The 19,793-nt window shown below is 46.6% G+C and overlaps 1 protein-coding gene across 1 annotated transcript in view; it reads right to left on the bottom strand.

Moving 5' to 3' along the window:
- Positions 1-19,793, bottom strand: part of MYBBP1A (MYB binding protein 1a) — a 57,933-nt gene continuing 38,140 nt past the window's right edge. The window contains exons 24-27 of the mRNA XM_061470369.1: positions 14,808-14,921; positions 3,439-3,540; positions 2,185-2,309; positions 1-626 (exon numbers count right to left, since the gene is read on the bottom strand). Of these exons, the coding sequence (XP_061326353.1) occupies positions 119-626; positions 2,185-2,309; positions 3,439-3,540; positions 14,808-14,921 (849 nt within the window). The 3' untranslated portion in view covers positions 1-118. The remainder of the gene's footprint in view (positions 627-2,184; positions 2,310-3,438; positions 3,541-14,807; positions 14,922-19,793) is intronic.

Raw genomic sequence — 19,793 nt, 5'->3', positions numbered from 1 at the left:
TGTAGAGCTCAGCATCATGGAAGGTTTATTTAAAGCCATGGAGGACATAAAAACTATAGTATAAAAGATATTACAACAGTCTCCTCGGCCATGCCAGCACCAGGTGAGTCCACGGAGTTCAGTCCTGTGGCACTGGAGCCTTTTTCGCTTTCTTTTTCTCCTTGGCTTTGCTCTGCTTCTGCTGGGGCTCCTGGCTGACACTCCCCTTGGTTTTCTTTGCAGCTGGAACCTGCTCAGCTTCATTGCTGCCATCACCTTTCCTTTTCCTGTTCAGATTCTTTTTCTTCTTCTTCTTGTGAGCCACAGCATCTCCTCCATTAACAGCAGCCTCCCCACTGCCCGCTGGTGCCACTCCGTTCTCCCTGACCCCTCTGTTCTGATTCTTGTGTTTGCTGCCACCAGCCACGAGGTCTTTCTTCTGCTTGGGAGTTTCTGTTCCCAGGGGCTGCTCTTCTGGGGCTGCTGGGTCTCCATCTTCACCGGCTGCTGGTGCTACCCCATTCTCCTGGATGCCTTTCTTGCGCTTCTTGCGCTTCTTGCTCTCTGGCAGGAAGCCTTTCTTCTTCCTCTTAAGCGACTCTGCTTCCTGCTCAGGCTTATTGGCTGTCTTCTCTTTCTTGGGCTTCCTGCAGAGAGAACACCAAAGATCAAGAGCAACTTAATTTACAGCCAGGGAACAGTGCGACGATCCACGCGACAGGCAGTCCACAAACAGGCAGAAGCACAGGAAGGGTGCAAGGAAGCACAGGCATGGTACAAGGAGAAGTGTTATCCCTGGAGGCGGTCCTCAGTCTGCACAGGGACTGGTTAATGGACAGCAGGAGCCGGACCAGGACTCAAGAAGGCACATGGAGACCTGAGGAAGAATCCCCATTCCACAGACCAGGTACTGCTGTCCTTAGCACCTTCTCAAGCACGCCTGGCCTGTGGCCCCACGCAAGGCTACCTAGACACTGTCTGCCTGTCCAAGGTGACAGCCCCAGGCCTTCACTGTGCTAACAATCCCAAGAGGTCATCTTCCAGGAAGAACCCCAAACAGACCTTTCCAATCTCATCTAGGCAGCCTTTGTGTGCATGCAATACAGCCACTGCTGCTGCTGCTCTCTGACAGAGTCCGACAGCAACTCCACCACCACCCAGTCTATGCTGCTCTGCACCAGAGAGCTGTAAACCAGGCTGTAATTCCATGGCCTGGCTTTCAATGTGAAGTTTTCTGGAGTTTTTCAAGCTGCATCTCCTCGGGATGGAAAACTGCTACCCTGACAACCTGACGTTAGCGCTTCCCTCTCACTGCCACCAGGATACTCCTGTGCACAAATCAGACCTCCTGTGCACAAACATCTCTGTGTGTCACAGCAAGTTGGCATCAACAGCGACAGCAGACTGCACCCCTGAACCCCAAGCCCTTCCTTATAGGACATGCACAAGCTCACGTTTCCTACCTTAACAATCCCCCTCCTAGCTGCAGTCTACTAGCTCCTTATCCTTGGGCCAGCCCTGGCAGAACAATGCCAGGGAACCTATGTGAGGCTGGAAAAGGGCCCAGGGCTGTGGTCATAAGGCTTGGGTGAGGCCACCGTGCCCTGTTCAAGTCATTAGAAGGGGCCACAACAACAGCTTCAGCTGCCTTGTATGATTCCTCCCTGCCCATGAACCCTCTCACAGTGAGCCACATGCCAGCATTTCCCTCAGAGCCTCTTGCTGGGCTGAGATAGCACAGGCCAGGCCACCCGCAGCTCCCAGTCATGAGCAGAGCACCCAGCATTGCTTTATGCCATGTCTCACTAAATACTGCCAGCAGGAAGGAGTAAAAGATCCTACACTTCCTTTGTGCCCTACAACAGAAGTCTAATCCAGCTGCCATTTAACCCATGAGCATGAACACCGAATGCTCCCCAGCTTTAGGAGCTGCAAGGCAACCACTCCAAGCATTAGGATGGGAATCCAGACACTAAGGAGCACAAAATCACTGGAGAAGATCGAAGGTCCTGGCACGTATTCTCTGGTATCCAGTCACATTCCAGGACAGCTACTCATTCCCTCCAGCCTCACATTTGCAGGATCAATCCAACAGTGCCTTGACGTTCTTTCTCCTTCTACTTCCCCACATCAATGAAGACAAGTTGGACGGGCAGTCAGAGCCCCAGGCAAGCCAAAAAGCCAAAGCAGCAAGCATATACATACGTATAATTCAGCCAACGCATGACATTCCAGTAGAGAGAGTCAAGACGTGCGGAATTCCCAATGCCTTCTGGCTGGTTCAGACCTAACAGCACGTTTTCCACCTCAGTCAGCTTCACGTGCAGATGCTGCAAGAGGCAAGTACAGACAGTCTGCAGAGTGAACTCAGAAGGGGCACTCAAACCCAGGCCATCCTCAGGATATGACTGTGGTAGGAATAACCAATCCTGCCTGGCTCCTCCAAGCCACTGCCCTAAGCCCACTTGCAATACCACTACAATTTGGGGGCAAAACCTGGTGAATCACACCAGGCCATATGGTACAGGGTTTGCTTGAAAACTGGGTCTCTAGCATGAGAAGCACCAGTCTGGCTCTAGAACTGTACTGGCATAAAGGGGACTAAAAGGTCCTTTGGTCCTCCTTCCTTTTCAGTCCACGGCTGGGAGCAGGGGGAGAAAACAAGTGACTATGTACTCACTTAAAAGAAAAGCAGCAGCATTTTCAGCCTGGTTTCTAAAGAACACAATCTTGCTGCCTGTTCCATAACCCACTGGATAATTTCAGTAAAATCAGGCAGAAAGGAGTGTCTCAAAGGCTATTCAGTTCCTACAAGAGCCTTGGAAACAACCTCTCTCCTCCACCCACTTTGCTATTAGTTCTCCACAAAGAAACTGGCAGTGGTGTGAGCTCAGTGCTTATCAGTAGGAAACTGTGCTTCAGCAATACTGCTGCTTGTGGTATTTTGCTCCAGTAAATAAGACCACGTTGGAGACTTGGTTATCACCTATAGAAAATCTTCTCGGGTTCAGAAAGATCATTTTTCATTTGGGAAAACAAAGCTTCGCTCCCGCTAACAAAGCCTCTGAATAAGCATCAGTTTTGGGGCATCAGAATCTATGGGGTTCAGTGGAGAGGAGAGAGCAATCATCTGTAACAAACCCCACCTCACCCTCACTGTATGCCAGGCCGTATTTCTGCTGATTTGAAAGGAGATGCCACGTACGTTTGCACAACACTGCACAAATCCTTCACCAAGCTCAGGCGGATCAGCTCGTAAGAACTAAGGATCACTCCTGCAGACACAAGAGCTTTTCTGTCCTCAACCCCAGCCAGGCACTCCCTCAAGGGGTGACACCTTTGGTAAGAAACGAGGTGGGATGTAGCAGTCACAAGGTAAAATCCAAGTGTGACATTTGGAAGAGGCTTTGGTGGCATTCGGAACAACAGCCATTTGCACACATCAGGTCCTGCACTCACCTCCTCTGTCACAGTTTTGAGGAGCAAGTTCAACAGCTCGAAGCTCTTGGCAACTTTCTCTTTCTCAGCCTTCGGGATGCACTTGCCAACCGCCTTCAAACTCTGCAAATGAAATGAGGAGATCGACATGCAGCACACGTTAAACAGGAAAACACATCACTCCTCTCGGGAGATAGCAGAAACCGAGTGAGGAACGGCAGGATTAACCTGCCACCAAAATAACCCTGGAACACAACTTTGGAAAGGCTCAGGAGGGTACCTGGTGGCCACTGCTGATGCCCAGCTTAATTAAGAAAGAACTGGACAAAAGATGAGCAAGCAGACCACAAACACACAACCTTGCTGCTCTCTAGCTCCTACGCTAAAGCACAACTGGAGATGTCTTGCTGTCCCTTAGAGAAAAACAGCAAAGACAGTATCTCTGTCCCCACCCTGGGAAGGGCAGGAGGCTGCCAGACAACAGGCTCACCTGAGGGACATGTTGCTACTCAGCTGCAGAAGCTGGGATTTACACATGAAGCACTAATGCAAAAATCCATTAACACTTATGCCGAGGAAATCCCAGTTGCCAGCATTACAACAGGGCTTGTCAATCAAGCTTAAATTCACTGAAATGACTGAGAGAAAAACCTCATCAGTGTTCCCTTTATGTGCTGCAGGGTTTCTGAAACACTGAAAGGTCTGGCTTAAGAGGAAAATCTCTCCAAAGACAGGTCAAATAAAAGCCAGTTATTTACAAGTGGAGGAGGTCACAAAATAGCCATAAAAAGGTGGCTGGATCAAAGAGGTGACCCAATGGCTCAGGGGTGCTGATCCTCTCCCTACAGCTAGTCCTTCCAGCCCAGTTACATGGTAGTTTTCTTCCCTGCTCTGTTTCTGTGGGGATGCACACACCACAGCAAGCCCCAAAGCTTGCACGGATTACATGAATATCAGACAGGATTTGTAGGGACAAGCTTACTGTAGGCAGCAGCATTCCCCACCACAGGCTATTTCTCTACAGAAGGCTGCAGTTGTGGCCAAGCCTGCCTTTGCATGGAATCTGAACATGCCAACGCAGCCAACAGGCAAGACCCACCCCAGGCTCAGCATCCTCAGTTCCTCAGGCAACCTGCATCATTGATAAGTCACTGCACCAAATCTCTACCCGGTGCTGGAGGGTCATAGCGCTCCAGGAGATGCAATCTCTCCCATTAGACCACCTATTGCTTCTGCTCCATTTTAAAGAAGTAATTTTAAGGACTCTGAGCAAACCATTTTCCATCTATGTCAGCATAAAGCTAACCAATAAAGTAAAAATCCTCACAAACACTGAGAAAAGTAAGAAATTTATTGCCCAAAGCAAGCTCTTCAGTAACTGTGCTCACAACAGGCAAATAATGATGGCCAGCAAGAGCATAAGGACCACTTTTAGGAGATACAACTATTTCCTGACCAGGATGGTCAAGAAGCAGTCACCCATCCCCGTGTCTGTAGAGCATGGATACGGGAACCTTTTCACACACCCAGCTGGGGTTCCTTGGGGTTGGGAGCATAGAAAATGGTTTTACTTCTCCTGTCTGTCTGGACCCTTGGACAAGAAATGGAAAGGGAAGGACTGCAGTTCTTCTCTGGTTTCTGAGCTTCTCCTGCTGCCTGTATTAGAAAGCCACCATGTTCTGCTGGCTGGAATTCATACCACAACTTCATCTGACTATCAATAACTTGCTAATTACTCTCCCCTGATACACAGGGATGCACTGCATCTCTGTTCCAGAGCTGTCAGTAACCTACAAGGTCACACAATTCAACAGCTCCGAAGTCTCAGGTAAGATGAGAAACAAATAGAGGAGTGTGATGAAAATATAAATAAATCTTCACCTGTAGGATACAACACTCCATGGGCCATGCACACTCTGTTTATTAAGCTTACCACAAGAAATAATAATCATTATAATTATAATTATTAATAATAACATAGAAAAAATATGATTTGCATTAAAATTTTCCTTGCAATGTGAAGAACAAGATATTGCCAGGGTAACAGGCATTACCTGTGGTTAAAGCTGTCAGAGATCCTTATTTTGCTCAGTGTGTACAAGTTGTGTGAGAGAACACCAGTATGGCCTGTCAGCTCTTCAGGACAAGAGAAATGAGGGCAGTGCTGTGCAAAGGAGCCAGCTGAAGGCAAGTGTCATCTCATCTTTCTAATACACAACCTACAACCATTTTAGAATTGAGGTGTTAAAAATAAATTGTATTTTCTCCCCACTGTAGATAAGTGATGTAGATGACTGCATTTAAATCACACCGGCTCGACTGCCTGTTGCTGCTGCCCAGAACTGCCCTGATGCTTTGAAAGGTTTGAAACTAATCATCCTAAAGTCAAGAGAAAAGCCCCATAGCCCTGAACACCTCCCCAGGGGCTGATTTTCACAAGTCTGAGAACAGTATTCAAGTGCTTGTGAAGCTGGGACATGCCCAACCGAATTCATGCAGACCTGGAGAACGAAAGGGTGGCTTGCCCAGCTGGAGACAGAAGATACCACAGGTCTAGCGACATCAGTGCTATAAGCATCTATATTAAAAGCAGTGTTTTGCATGAGTCTGGAAACACAGGCACAGTTCCACTAGCATAAATAGCCAGAAGCAATCCAGTACAATTTAAGTGATCTGCAAACAAATAGCTCCCTAGTGAAATGGATCACTTTTAAATAGCTTTTTAAGACCAGGAAGGAACAAGGAAGAGGGTATGAGTGGGTGGAGAAGCCAAAGGAGCAGCAGGTAATTCACACAATGCACAACCCTCTCTAGTCCAGAAGCAAAATGGATTTGCTTTAAGGAAACTGGATTCAGATAAAGTCTTACTATTTCTCAACATGCATCTTTTCCCTTTCCCTTCTGCTATAACGGCTCTAAAAGAAATTTAACTCCAAAAAGCACAAAACCACCGGCACCTCTGCACGTGGCATGGTTGAGACAGACAAGCCTCCTCAAAGACTTGAGTCCAATTCCTGCTCAGCTCCTGATCTCACCATCACTGCTCATTGTGCCTCCCATGACGCATTACACGAGATGGTATCTTCTGTCATGTTGCTTCACTCTCATCCTCCCAAAGCAGGGATTGCACACAGTGGAGCGTTTGTTTCCATGGGATTTGCTCTAGCATGCAACACCGGTACAAACCATGCTGCACTGTGGATATGTAAAAGAAGCTGGCTTTGGACCTGGCAAAGCTTTGGGGAACTGCTCCCAGGGAATGAAATTCCCAAGTCTCTTCAATGGGAATTGGGTCCAAACTTCAAGTACTTGCCGTTACTTTTTGCTGCGTAAGGTACGGACCACTGTCTGCATGCTGCGGGTTCACGGAGCAGGATTGCTTTGGTCTGCTCCTCACTCAGCTATCCGAAAGATGCCACCCCAGCTGCATAGGGCAATCATTCTGCAGGCCTACCATGATTTCATTTGGGGAACGTATACAATACAATCATAAAATTAAAGCAAAACCTACTCTGTTAACAGCTGTCAAACTGTAACACATAACAAGCATGCCTCAGAAAGAACAGCAGTATTTCAGTCATCTGCAGCATCCTTAGGAGAGCCTCAGACACTGATTAGATCACAAAGACTTGCACAAGTTTGGCAACTATCTCCACTTTACATAGCAAGACTGAGGCACAGAGCAGGGGTTTTCCTCCCAGCTATGCTACAGGTCAATGGTGGAGGGTTAAGGGAAAACCCAGAAGAACTTGTCTAACCATCTCTTCTGTGATTCTCTGCCATGTGCTGTTCACAAAGGTATCCAACTCTCCCTTCCCCTGCCCTCTGAAAGCACTACCAACCCGAGATGACCCAGTCACTCAATGCTAAAAGCAGAGAGACCACATAACATGTGCTCAACAGCTACACTTGCACCACTGGCTGATGGTTTGTTTTCTCTCGTTTCCTGCTTCTCTTACTCTGCTCCTTCAGTAAACAGCCAGACCTGCTTCATAGGGAAGCTCAGTTCCAGCTCGGTGACACCTGTTATGGTTAATCATGCCTGTACATCTGAGCTGTTGGCAGATCTAGGCACGTCATTTTCCAAAAGGGAAAAATATGGAGGCAGTTTTCACCCCTGGAACTCCCATCTCATCTAAAGCCAGTTCCTGCTTCACCCTACATGGATGCAGCTGGCAGAGATGCTTTTGTCTGGGTTTGTTAAACACGCTGCTTCCAAAAGCCTTGGGCTGTTTCTGGTGAAGGGCTTCTCTGCTTCTCGGGTTCTACAAGGAGAACAGCACACCCACTGCATCTTATCAATCAATTTCCTTATATTCCTAATTCCTGTATCAAACATGGAGGTATCCCAGGATCCAACCCTCGTTCCATCTCTCACTGAACTTCACAGCATTCTTTCACCTTCCCAAAGCATAAAAGAAGTGTTTTAGAGCACAGTAGGTGAACACCTCAGTAACTGAGTCATACAAGTAGGACAGAGGGCTAGCAGCTAGTTCACCACACAGCTCCATGCCTCAGTTTCACAGGTAGGTAGGATTTTAGTCTAAGCCAATGACTTCCCTGAAACTTGCCATACATCAGAAAGGGTGCATGCACGTCTAGAGCCCAAGTCAGCATCCCAGCCACTGCCCAAAGTTTCCTGCAGGGAAGATGGTGATTAGCTGTTACATGGAGCCAGGTAATGCTTCTGGAAGCCTCCACATTCACCCAAGCCTGCAACCTCTTCCTGCCTGCCCCTCTGCCCCTTTCATAGGTACTATAGTGCAGGGGTCACACTTAACACAGACTTACAAGACAAAGCAGTATCTCCAGAGTGCCCAGGAGTGCTCTGCTACGAAGGCACAAGCACATTTCCTAGCTGGAAGTTTGAATGCCATTTAGTATTTATGCATTCCCAGCACGTCCTTCAGCCTATTTTATTGTTGAAAACAAACAGCCCTTCCCCTCCGTGGGATCAGCCTGACAAATCCATCACTGCTCCGTGAACTGGAGGAGCCCAGCCAACCTACATTCTTTCCACACACTGCACTATCTCCATCCTTCCCCCTCCTCCCCCATAACAGACCTGATGCTGATGGATAAATGTGCAGCTTCGTGGCTGAACACAGTGCCAAGTGCATTCTGCAGAACACACACCTCCACCCACCCTGCACGACCTTACACCCCCTGGCACAGCCCAAGGTTGCTGGGGTAAACTCTCTTCTCCTGCAGCACTTGGCTCAGCAGAATTTCCACCCTAGTGAACAGCCACAGTCACAACAAGAAAGCGCTGAAGGTCTGATCTCAGGATGCTGACTGCTTCCACACTGCCTCTGAAAGCTGAAGCTTCACCCTGGCTCCATGCAAGGTCCCCGAGCAAAGCCACAATCCAGCTGGTGTGTCTCAGGTCCCTGTGCTGGAGTCACCTGCAGAGGGACCCCAGAAAGCAGGGGCTGGGCCCTGCAAGCTTGTGCCCATGACCTGAGCCAAGGCACAAGGTTTCCCACGTCAACATGTAGGTAAGCTGAGAGGTTTGGGAGGAGCAGCCTTCCTCTGCCATTTAGAGGCTAATAACAAACTGACAACCAAATGAAGTATTTTAGTATTCCATATGCTCGTAGCTCCTGTTATTATCCAATGTAAGCACCCTCACCTCACCTGTAATTACATTCACATTTCTCCTGAGAGGTAAGCCAGCATCATTCCCTCCATTTCACAGAGAGGCCAAGGAAGATGACTGAATCATGCAGACCGTAACAGAGCTGGGAATCAACTCTGAGCTTCCCAAAACGCCACCCCCAAACACTTTCTTTCATTACAATATTCGCTATACAACAGAACCCAAGCTAGAACTTAGGGATAAATCATGGAAGACAGAGGGAAGAGTACGTCTCTCCACACCAGTTTCCAACTATGCACAGAGCCAGATCCATTTCCATGTGCACAAGGTACCCAAACCCACAAGGAGAGGTTATCAACCACCCACCTGAACAACACAGCAGCTCCTGCTGAGAGCACTTAAAGGGGGAATAAAAGCACAGACAGTCCCTCCTCCCTCTGTTTCCTCTCACCAAGTTTCTGAAGACATAGTTCAAACGTTCACAACTTTTTTCCTTGCATCTCTAAGAGAAACAAGGCACGGGGAAATGCTCACAAAGGGAAGGTAACCACCAACTGCCTGCTTGTCCCTGACCAAGAGAGAGAGGGAAGGTAGAGGACAAAGCAGACCCACGTACGGAAGGGTATAACTAAAGGGCATTTTTTGCAGTGTTTATTTTGGCTGTTATTAGAGGGAGGAGCCCACAATCCAGAAGCTGTGCTCACAGAAAATGTCAATGCTTTCCCAAGTGTAAAGATCCGATTCTTGTTTTCCTCCATAGACCTTACAAAAACGCAGCAGGGAAAAACCAACCAGGACAGCTGAGGAGACAGAGGAGAAATGAATTCTCCACAGAGACATCCAGTATTCCGAAAGCACGTCAAAGATATCAGTTAAATCACTGCTGGCCTCATTTTACAAGCTAAGAGGCTGAGAAAGGGCAATGAATTAAGAATTTATAAAGATGGACAGATAGAAGTTCAGGCAATCTTCATGAAAAAAAAAATGAAGAATGGCTTTTTCAGAGATTTGATGAAGTCACTGTTAATAATTTATCTCCCTACAAATTAAGACACTGATAATCAAATGTGCCCTTCAGAAATGAAGGGCATGTCTGCACTGGAGGGCTATACAGTATACCCATCCCTCTTCCCCTCACACATTCTGAGTGGCTCCGGATAGTTATTTGAAATCACTAACTGCCATACAATAAAAGTCTTCAGAGAGCATACAATAACTTAGACACAAGTCTTGGAAAAGAGGGCTTGGGTCATCTGTAACATTCCCTGCACAGGCCATGTAATCCCTTGTCTGTCTACAATCATGACTGCCTTCGGCTTCAGCTGCCTGCCCTGTCCAAGCAACCACCTAAGCGGAAGGAGGCATCACATGTGTCATTAGGATAACGTGTATATTCATCTGAAGGTCTCCAATACTGGTGACCGGGAGTCTCTGGTCTTGCACTGAACTTGGATATCAGAGCCTGTGAACGTTTTTACATTCCAGGATGCCTTGATCCCATTTTGGTTTCAACCAACCTGAACGTTATCTGCTCTGCCCATCCCTTATGACAAAACAAGCACAGGGGAAAAAGAGCAGTAAAGTTCAGCGCTTCCTATGATTTACTCACTGCAGAAGAGACAAAGGAAACCCTCAGGAACCTGCTGTGTGCAAGCCACAGAGAGCAGTTTTAGCACGTTTTCTGAGGGCTGTTTTGTTTTGCAGTTGCTCAGCCATGAAAACAGACTTTTTCTGGAATATTTGGCAAAATCCTTTCCCACTTCCACATTGTAACCGGGAGCTCCAGCCTCAACTGGGAGTTACACAAAGCACCTCAGTTCAGGAGGGCAAGGCAGTCCCTGGGAAAGGGATGACAAAAAAAGGTAATGAAACCATGTACTCAGATCCTGTGCTTCCTGCTGCAAATCTGTCAGTGAGTGCCTACAAAATTGGCACGGGTTCGAGATCACTCTAAAGCCAAGACAGCAATTTCGTAACATAACAGAATGAAAATGGAAATACATCTAACAGGGGGAACAAACACCAAAAGGTGCCCCCAGCGCCAACTGGGAGTGCTGGAAGACCAAACTGATGCATTTGATAGAGCCAGAAAGACTGTGTGAGCCCCAGCAGCAACCTCAGAGATCCCTCCCCAAAACAGGGCAGCAGTTTCCTGCATTAAATGGGGAACTTGGGCCTCTCAGGTTCTGCCATTACCATCACTGCATGACCCTAAGCAGCCTGAACTCACAACTACCACCATCCTCCTTAGATAACACAGGGACAGAGATTCCTATCTGAAGCCAAGTTAAGAAACACGCAGATTATCCATGTACAAAGGGGTCTCTGGCGTGTCTCAGGAGACCTGAGTTTGATTCTTGGCTCAGCTCCCAGGCAAGCATGTCATCTGTAAAACAGGGCAAGCAACTTCAGTAAACTAAATACATTAGCTCTTGGGTTTCTGTGACATACTTGCTTCATTACATCAACAACCCACTGGTTTGGATTTCCTTTGTAAAGCACATTGAGACCTACTGATAAAAGAACAAAGGTCTTGAAGAGGTTTCTGTCAGATACTGTAGGATCTCAGGTGAGCTCTGTCATTTACAAGATGAAGCAACTCTTTCTTTAGACTGTAAGCACAACCCAGCCATCCAGACTCCCAACATCAGAATAAGCTTGAACAACTGCAGCAGGGTTCTGCTTTGTGTTAGGACTTGGGAAGCCCAAACTGTGCCAGGGCTTCCCCTGCTTCCTCACCTTTGCAGTCCCAGTGCTTGTGGACAAGGCTTGCTGTCCAACTGATCCAGCAGAAGAAGCCAAGAGCACCAACAGCAAGCAGGACTCTCACAAGAGAAAGTCAACTCCAAAGTACCCATTAGGACATCAAGGCTTACCTCGCTGACAGTAAGGAGATGGCAAACATGAATCCCTCATGACTGTGATGTATGTTTTATAAGCATGCTTAAGCATTTTGGGAACAAATAAGGTCAAGTTAGCTTATGTAAGCACAAAAGCCATTGCCTCGCAGCAGCCAGAGCTGCTATTTCAGGAAGCTGTCTCTTCATTGAAAGCTCCTGACCGTTGATTCTCCCTCATCTGCCTCTTAGCCTTGCACGCATCATTCGATGATATCCAAGATCCAGTTCCAGCACATATCATTCCCTAAAACCACCCCAGGCTCGCTGTTCCCCACCAAGTGATCTGCAGGTATGCAGTGCAATCACTGAGGCAAGACAGAATAAGAAAGCAGACACCAGGAGACAGCATCCTATCCTCTCTCACAGCCTTACACCTGCAACATCAATCCTGTGCTCCAAGAATTACCAGAGCCAGAGCTGCAGATCTAACCAAGGCCACACAGAGCCTAGCAAAGGCTCCAGATGACAGCTTCCTTGAGTACAGTAACACTGCTTGAGTTACCAGTGCACATCAGGATACTCGGTTAAACCACCGACCCTCACAGCTTATTTCAGACTTCCCCCTGGGTCAAAGAAAGTTATAAAATTCTCCATTATCATTTTTCTTTTCCTCTTAAAACGGCTGTTTGTGAGGGATGGTGGCAGGAAGGGCCAATGACAGCAAGTGCAAACCTTTCACCTGGGGCAATAAAACTTCACCATTTTCCATAGCATCACGAATTACAGCTCAGAGTCCAGGTTCCCACGGGTAAGCACTTACATGCCAACATCTGCCTACTTCACATACCCACCTCCAAATTACAGCTGACCTGGAACAGCCCATTGAATTCTCTGATGAAAAGGAACGAGACTGAGCTGCAGGAGAAGCCTGCTTCTACAGATGTCCTCCCTATCTTCTAGCTCAGCAGAGGCATGCGTGGACATCAGGGACAGAAAGGGCTACCACTGAGCCCAAGCTCTTGCCTAACACAGTCCAAACAAACTCACCCCATAATTTCAATGTCAAGCCTGTAACTTCCACCCAACCTGCAGCTTCTCTTTCAGTCAAGCGCACAATCTCCACCTGGAGATTCAGCGCTAATAAACTTGTCAGCAAGTTACTTTGATGGCGGATTACCCTCTTTGACAAACACATACATTGTACAGGTTCTAAATTTGCTCAGTTTCCAGCAACTGACTTCTGCTATGAAGGACTTTTTACCACCTCCAGAAGAGATCAGTCATGACGTGAGTATTGCTCTACTACACCACAGAGCGCTGCTTGTTTTTACAGCTTTTACTCAGGTAAGCAAGCATTTCTGTGCCACCAAAAAGACACAAAATGCCTTTTGCAGCTTTAGAAAGTTTCACAGCACAAGTGTGACCCTTTGGCCATGAATGAAAACTGTTACAGAGAATGTAAAGTTCTTGATCTTCCCTAACTGCAGCAACATTTAAAGCTGTGCAGCTTCCCCAGCTCTAAAGAGCCATACCAGCTCTGTGTTAGTGCAATGGAGGAGCAGGAGGATGGGAGACAAAACCCAGCACAGCTGTGTCCACTACTCTGTTATGTCACAGCTTTTACAGGCCAAAAAGAGAACTAGAACCTATATACCACTGCAGTTACCAGCACGGGCAGACGCCTGCCTGCAGGGTGTACCTTGGACAGCCCAAACAAACTGACAGTATTTCCCAGGAATTTTTCTTTAAACACAGATGACCACAGAAATGAGAGGCACGAAGGATGCTTTGGTAGCAAAGCTCATTAAAATACTGATTGGGTTGCAAGATGCCCAACTTTCCCTGACAAGAACAACATGAAGGCAGTGTAAGTGCTGGTGGTTTCCCAGTGAATCACTGAGTCCTGCAGGTATCAAGCTGCTAGAGAGAAACACAGAGATGACCAGGTTGGGAGGAGCGGCACGTTTTATGTAGCTGGAAAAGAAAATCATACCTAACTCCACCCGTTGGATTCCTGATGTAATCATTAAACAAGAGCTGTTTAATGAAACCCAGGATCACTTGCTTCCTTGAGAATCATTAGCAGCACCTCTGAATTCCTTGACTCTCTTAGATTTTGCACCTCCTTGACAAAAGAGAACAGAGCTAATAGTTCTGCTCCAATATAGTACATTATGGAATGGCCTAAATTACCACGTAAGCAGCATTTAAGGATGAATACAAGCTACACTTAGGAAGAGTTCAATACTGCAGTTACATAGGAACACCAAGGCTGGAATCTCCCACGTCATCAAGTTTAGTCACCACACCACAACATTAACCTGGTTGCTTGGTTCCCGCCATGTCAATCCATGAGGATATAATTGAATGGTATTTGCTTCTTCAGTCTTCTGCCCTGCAGATCACCTCCCCCAGAATGGCTGCACCCAAAAACTGTCGTCAGGTGCAGTCTGCATCTGCTACTGAATCAGGAACCCAGTTTTTTTTCTGTACCAATGTATTTTAAGGTTTCCCTCACAAACAATATTAATGAGGGAGTCTGGTCCAGAGGTCTCCAATACACTCGGAGTCAAAAGCCTAGAGCGCCTCAGGTCTATCTCTTTGGCCCTGAAGTTCATATCCATAATACCTGCTGATTAAAAATCTAGTTTTCAAACCACCTTGAATTGATCTGTCTGAGTGTATTCCCTAAAACTTGAGCTCTGCTTCCTAGATCCACACACAGGGACCCCACTTCTTGCAGCTGGTGAAAATACGCCTAGCAGCCGTGTTACAAGAATGCTGTGATCCCAGTGGACACGACTCAGACCTGGCACAAGCAGGCACAACCCCTCCAAGATCTGTTAAGCCAAACACAGCTGCAGAATTCAGCTCTTTGAACAAGCACCCCACTAGTAAAAGCAGCACCCATTAGGTGCTATCTGTACATTTAACATGTTGAAGCTTGTTACCTTTGTCACTTGGCTGATGCTTTCTCTTATCAATTCCTCCCACTCCTCCTCTGTCATGAAGAGCTTCAGTTCACGAAGTAGCAGAACGTTCCGGAGAAGCAAACAGGCCTGGGCCTGAAAGACAAAGGGGAGAGGAGATGTGGAAACTCTGCACTCTCTAGGAAGGTGTTAGCAATGCAAATACAGCTCAGCCCAGTATGCAGGGAATGCCGTGTTCCAAACGCCACATATCCTCCCCAACATGTATGCTATCCTGCTGGAAAACATTCTTTAGATCCTAACAGAGACACTCCTTAGGAGACAGGGTGGTGGGTTCTGGTTGAGAAGGTCAAAGGGGAGCGGAGGGATCATGCCACTTCTAGATTTAGGCATCAATATCAAAATCAGTCTTAGTAGCTGCCCCAAGTGCATCCCTTTCAGTCCCCAGAAGTCTTCAGGCAGCCCTTCGTGTGACTGTACCCTTTACCCCGATGAATGCAGGAGGCACAAATAAACAAAAATAAAAGCTGGCAGATTAGCAAATGCTTCATTTCAAAGGAAACCTAGATGGAAACTGCTGTTCAGAGCAGCACTCAGCCTTGCCCTGGAGTCAAAGCTGCTCATTAAGCCTCTACATTAACACAGCAATGAAAAGGGTAGCCACTAGAAAACCAATAGTAATCTGCAATCTTCTTACAAGCCTTTTTCTATTGCAGAACTCCTGTTTGAAGGCTTTCTTAGGTACATGAAAAACACAGCAATAGACAAAAGCAAATGACAGAGATGCACAGAGTACACTAATGAGGATTAGTGCCAATAGTTTAGAGGATTTAAAGGAAGATTTTTTTTGTAGCTGCACAGAGTTAGCGAGCAAACTCCACACACGTACGAAGAAAAAGTGTTGCCTCCAGCTGCTATCACACAGAATGAGATTGAATGCGGGGATAAATACCAAAACTCATTGGGAATTACGTCAGGAGTTAATCTTGTCCAAAGAAAGCAAGAGCTGCTGGTTTTAACCACACACTGCAACTGAACCCACCCTACAGAAAACAACCAAGCAGAGTCCATAAAACTCCTTAGCAAAGACACCACTGAGATTAAAAGTCTAAAAAGCCTCAAGAGAAAACGCAGCCTGGTGATACCCAACCTGGCCTCCAGATAGCCCTTGGGTCTATAGGAAGCAACCTGGAAAATATGTAGCAAGAGACCAAAAACTGGCCCTGTGGTACCCACTCTTCTACTGGAGTGTTTTTAGGGAACTATTTAATGAAGAACTCAAAGTGAAGGAAGAGAAGAAATCCCTGGATCTCCTGAGAGCAGGAAGAGCATCCAAAGTTGTAGGCAGTCAAATAGAACACCTCACAAGCTAAGAGAGGTCTGTGTTTTCCATACAACATACTCCAGGTGTCTGGGAGGTACAGGACACTGAATACACGTCCCCCACCAGACAATTCCAGCCCTTGTACTTGTGTTACAACAGAGTAATGTCACACATCTGTGTAAACTTCCCTCCAGTTTGCACCAGTGAAGGGAATTATCCAAACAGAGTGAGTTTTCACATTCTGCTCTTTACTCATGGAGTAAAATGCAGCAGGGAACCAATGAGGCTACGTCAAAAGATTTATGTTGATTTAATGAGGGAGAGAACCCTGATGCCATGTTCAAGGCAGGCAAGCTTGCACGTTCCTTTTCATTATGTGGAAGCTGTGTCTTACAGAACAAATTATGGCACGTACCAAACGTAGTGGAAAGTCACTTCAGTGCAATTAAAAAGAGAACATGACCCTCAGAGTAGATAAAAGGCCGTAATTCATTGTGAAAGGCTCAGGCAGGGTCACAAACCTCAAGGCACCATCTCTTCTTTGCAAATGGGTGCAAAAAATAGAGAAGGGTCTTGTTAAGTTATCCTTATAGTACCTCAGGACTACAGGACCAGAGGCAACATCAATAAGGGCTGGCTCAGGAACTGTACCAGTCAACAGGGTTGGGAGCACTGCATGTCAGTGAGGATAAGAACTGGAAAGAAATCAAAGCCACCCAAAGGAACAAGGACCTCTGAAGAACCAAGACTCAAATGCTGGACTGAGAGAACAGCCCCTGAATGGAACCTAGTCCTCAGTAAGCACTAGGCTTGACAATGGTTTTAAAAGAAAGGATAAAACCCCCAGTGAACATTCCCTTCTGCATGTCATAGATGAGAAAGTCAAAACACCAGTTATCTGAGAGCCCTGGCTGGTGCTATCACTCTTTTGTAACTGTGTCACACTCACAGCTTTCGTGCCTCCAGCCTGTATATTAGGTACAAGAAAATACGTTTTTGAGTTTCACATAATTAAAACACTGATATTGCTGTACTCAACACAATCCTGTGTTTCCTGATTGTTTTGTAACCCAATGATAACGTGATACTAAGCATGAGCAACTTTTCCCATTTGAAAGAAGAAAAAGAAAAGATTTACTTGCTGGTTGAAATAAAACTTGGCTTAAGAACATCTCAGTCAGAGAGCAAACGTGACACAAATAATTACAAGCTCCTCAGTGCTTGTACCATGCTATGCTGTAGTTTATCATGTTCATCCCAGAGTCAGCAGATCTCTACTCCAAGAGCTAGCTGTTAACACGTAGCTCATGTATATGTATTTATCCAGAGCAAACTGCACAGTTAAATAACAGAAGTTAAACTACAGGGAGAGGAACTGACGTCAGTGGGGTCAGCCAGAAATACTAGAGGCTGAACCAATAGTAAAACCCAGTTCTTCAATTCCAGTCCAAAGGTAAACCCAGTAAAAAACAGCATCTCCCACTTCCCCCACTGATGCCATCCCACCTCAGCAAAACAGGACAGGCACCAAGTCTCTTCTCTAGAAAGAGGTGCAACCATCACACCTTGCTCACAGCATCCCTCAGCATGCGAAGAAGGATCCTGATGTCAGAAGAAGATTGTTTTCTCCGAGTACATTTACTCGATGAGCAACTTAGCAACCAGGACCACAGAGCTGCCACAACACCCTGGAAAGTAACAGTCCTCAGCAATGGCTTTTCAGACAAGACACAAGTTCATCTGTGAGGGCTGAGAAACATCAAACCACTGGCTGGAAAGGCTGGAAACAGCTCCTCATAGATTAGTCCCCTGCAGGATTCACATAAAGGATTTTAAATGCTCAAAGAGGAATCACTTTCATGACCTCCAGGAGCTTCACCAGGTAACACACGCTTCATCACCTGATGTAAGAGGGGTTAAGAGTATCAGCATTCTGCAAAAGTAAGGGAAGATCCAAAGTGAGTCAGATCTCTAGGAGCTATTTCCTTGAGAACACAAAGAAAGCTCTCTCCAGTTAATTTTCCTTGATTTATCATCTCAAATACATGGACACAACGCAGCTGAAAGCGGACACGACGGAAGCGTGCACATCCATGCACTTGGAAGTGCATATCATCTCCCCCTCACACCACATTTTACCACAAGCCATCTTACCTGGCACATCACACCAGCTGGTTTGGGGTACCAGACACTCACTCCGTGTTTTTTATTAGAACAGCCTCCTGGAATGAGGCTCTTCCCACTGCTAGCCACCTCACACACCACGACCCTTCGGTGGTGCTTCTGTGACAATGTTAGTAATGCAGAAAGATCCTTTAGAAAGAAAAAGGTCACAAAATCTCCCTATTTTCTGCGAAACAGAGGGCTTAATGTGTGCACATATTGGACAAGAAAATACCTGTGTGCAAGAGGATTACATGAATGCAAGTATGCAAGGTGTTTCCATTCACACACATTTAAAATAAACAATCAAAGCAGCATTTTACAGGCTTGTGCTTGAAGACAGAAGCCTTCTCCCTGCTGAGCAGTAGGAAAAAGAAACAGTAGGAAAAAGAACCTTTCCAATGCACGTCTGATCCCTGTCTAGTTTCTTACAGCTTCCTCAGAAGCATTTGGGACCCGTTCACTACAGGAGGCCCTGACCTTACACAAACAACCAATTCCTACTTCCTTACTAAGACCTTTGAAGTCCCAGGCCACACACGGAACACATTAGGAGGAGGCAGGACACCCCAGCTAGTCCAAACCTTCTGCATCAGAACACTCGCAACCCCCATAATTTCTTACAGTAACCCATAACATGTTCATGATGAGCCTTTTATACATAACACAGGGACCATCTGCATGTTTTGCCATCCCAACACACACCAGCAGCAATTTGAAGTTTGGAAAGTATTTGCTCCACAACTCTCCAGTTCTGTCGCTGTCCCCCCTGCCCTCCCCAGCATCACTGGTACTCTGGAATGTCTTACAAGCACTTGGCAATTCTGGAGGCTGCCAGAACAATGCTGTTCCCGAGAATATCGGAGGCTTCTCTGCCTTTTCCCAGTGCCAAGTCAAGCCTGCTGCGCTCATGACAGCCCTACAGCAGAGCCAAGTATTATCAACACTTCACAAAGGGACACAAGCAGCAGAAGACCCAAGAGTCCCAGCTACCAAACTCCACTGAAGTGCAGAAGGGGAAGTTGTCGCCCCCCCTATATGCACAGTCTCTGAAATGAGAATGTGTCAGAATAGTTACAAGCAGTTGACAGCCACATTAGAGCTCTTCATTAAGGGTGGAGAGTTCTGCAGCCCATCCTGTGCCCTAGGAGCCCCTCAGTTGCCCAACCTTTTCTCCCTAATGTCTCTTTCTAAAAGAAAGAGCACAAAATAGTAAAACCACCCCAAATAAGTGAAGTCTATTCAAGCCAGGATACTAGATACATACACACACTCCTACATATATCTATCAAGCATATGACTAAAGAAGGCAGAGACGCTCGTTATCAGTCTATGTGGGAGAAGAGAACAAACAGTAACTAACTGCAGCGCTGACCCCGTGGTTTTCTGCCAGCTCTATTACTTTCTGCCTTATCTACAACGATTACAGAGAATGCCATTCAGCATAAACTCAAGTTTTCTTTATTGAAAGCAAGTTTCTAGCACAGGCGTAGTAGCCATGTAGGTCAGTAACTCAAGAT

Source organism: Pezoporus flaviventris, unplaced genomic scaffold, assembly GCF_033815535.1.
Source record: "Pezoporus flaviventris isolate CSIRO_AGI_PZ_B2104156 unplaced genomic scaffold, CSIRO_AGI_Pfla_v1 ptg000063l, whole genome shotgun sequence".
Lineage (NCBI taxonomy): Eukaryota > Metazoa > Chordata > Aves > Psittaciformes > Psittacidae > Pezoporus > Pezoporus flaviventris.
This window is presented reverse-complemented; position numbering and strand designations above follow the sequence as displayed.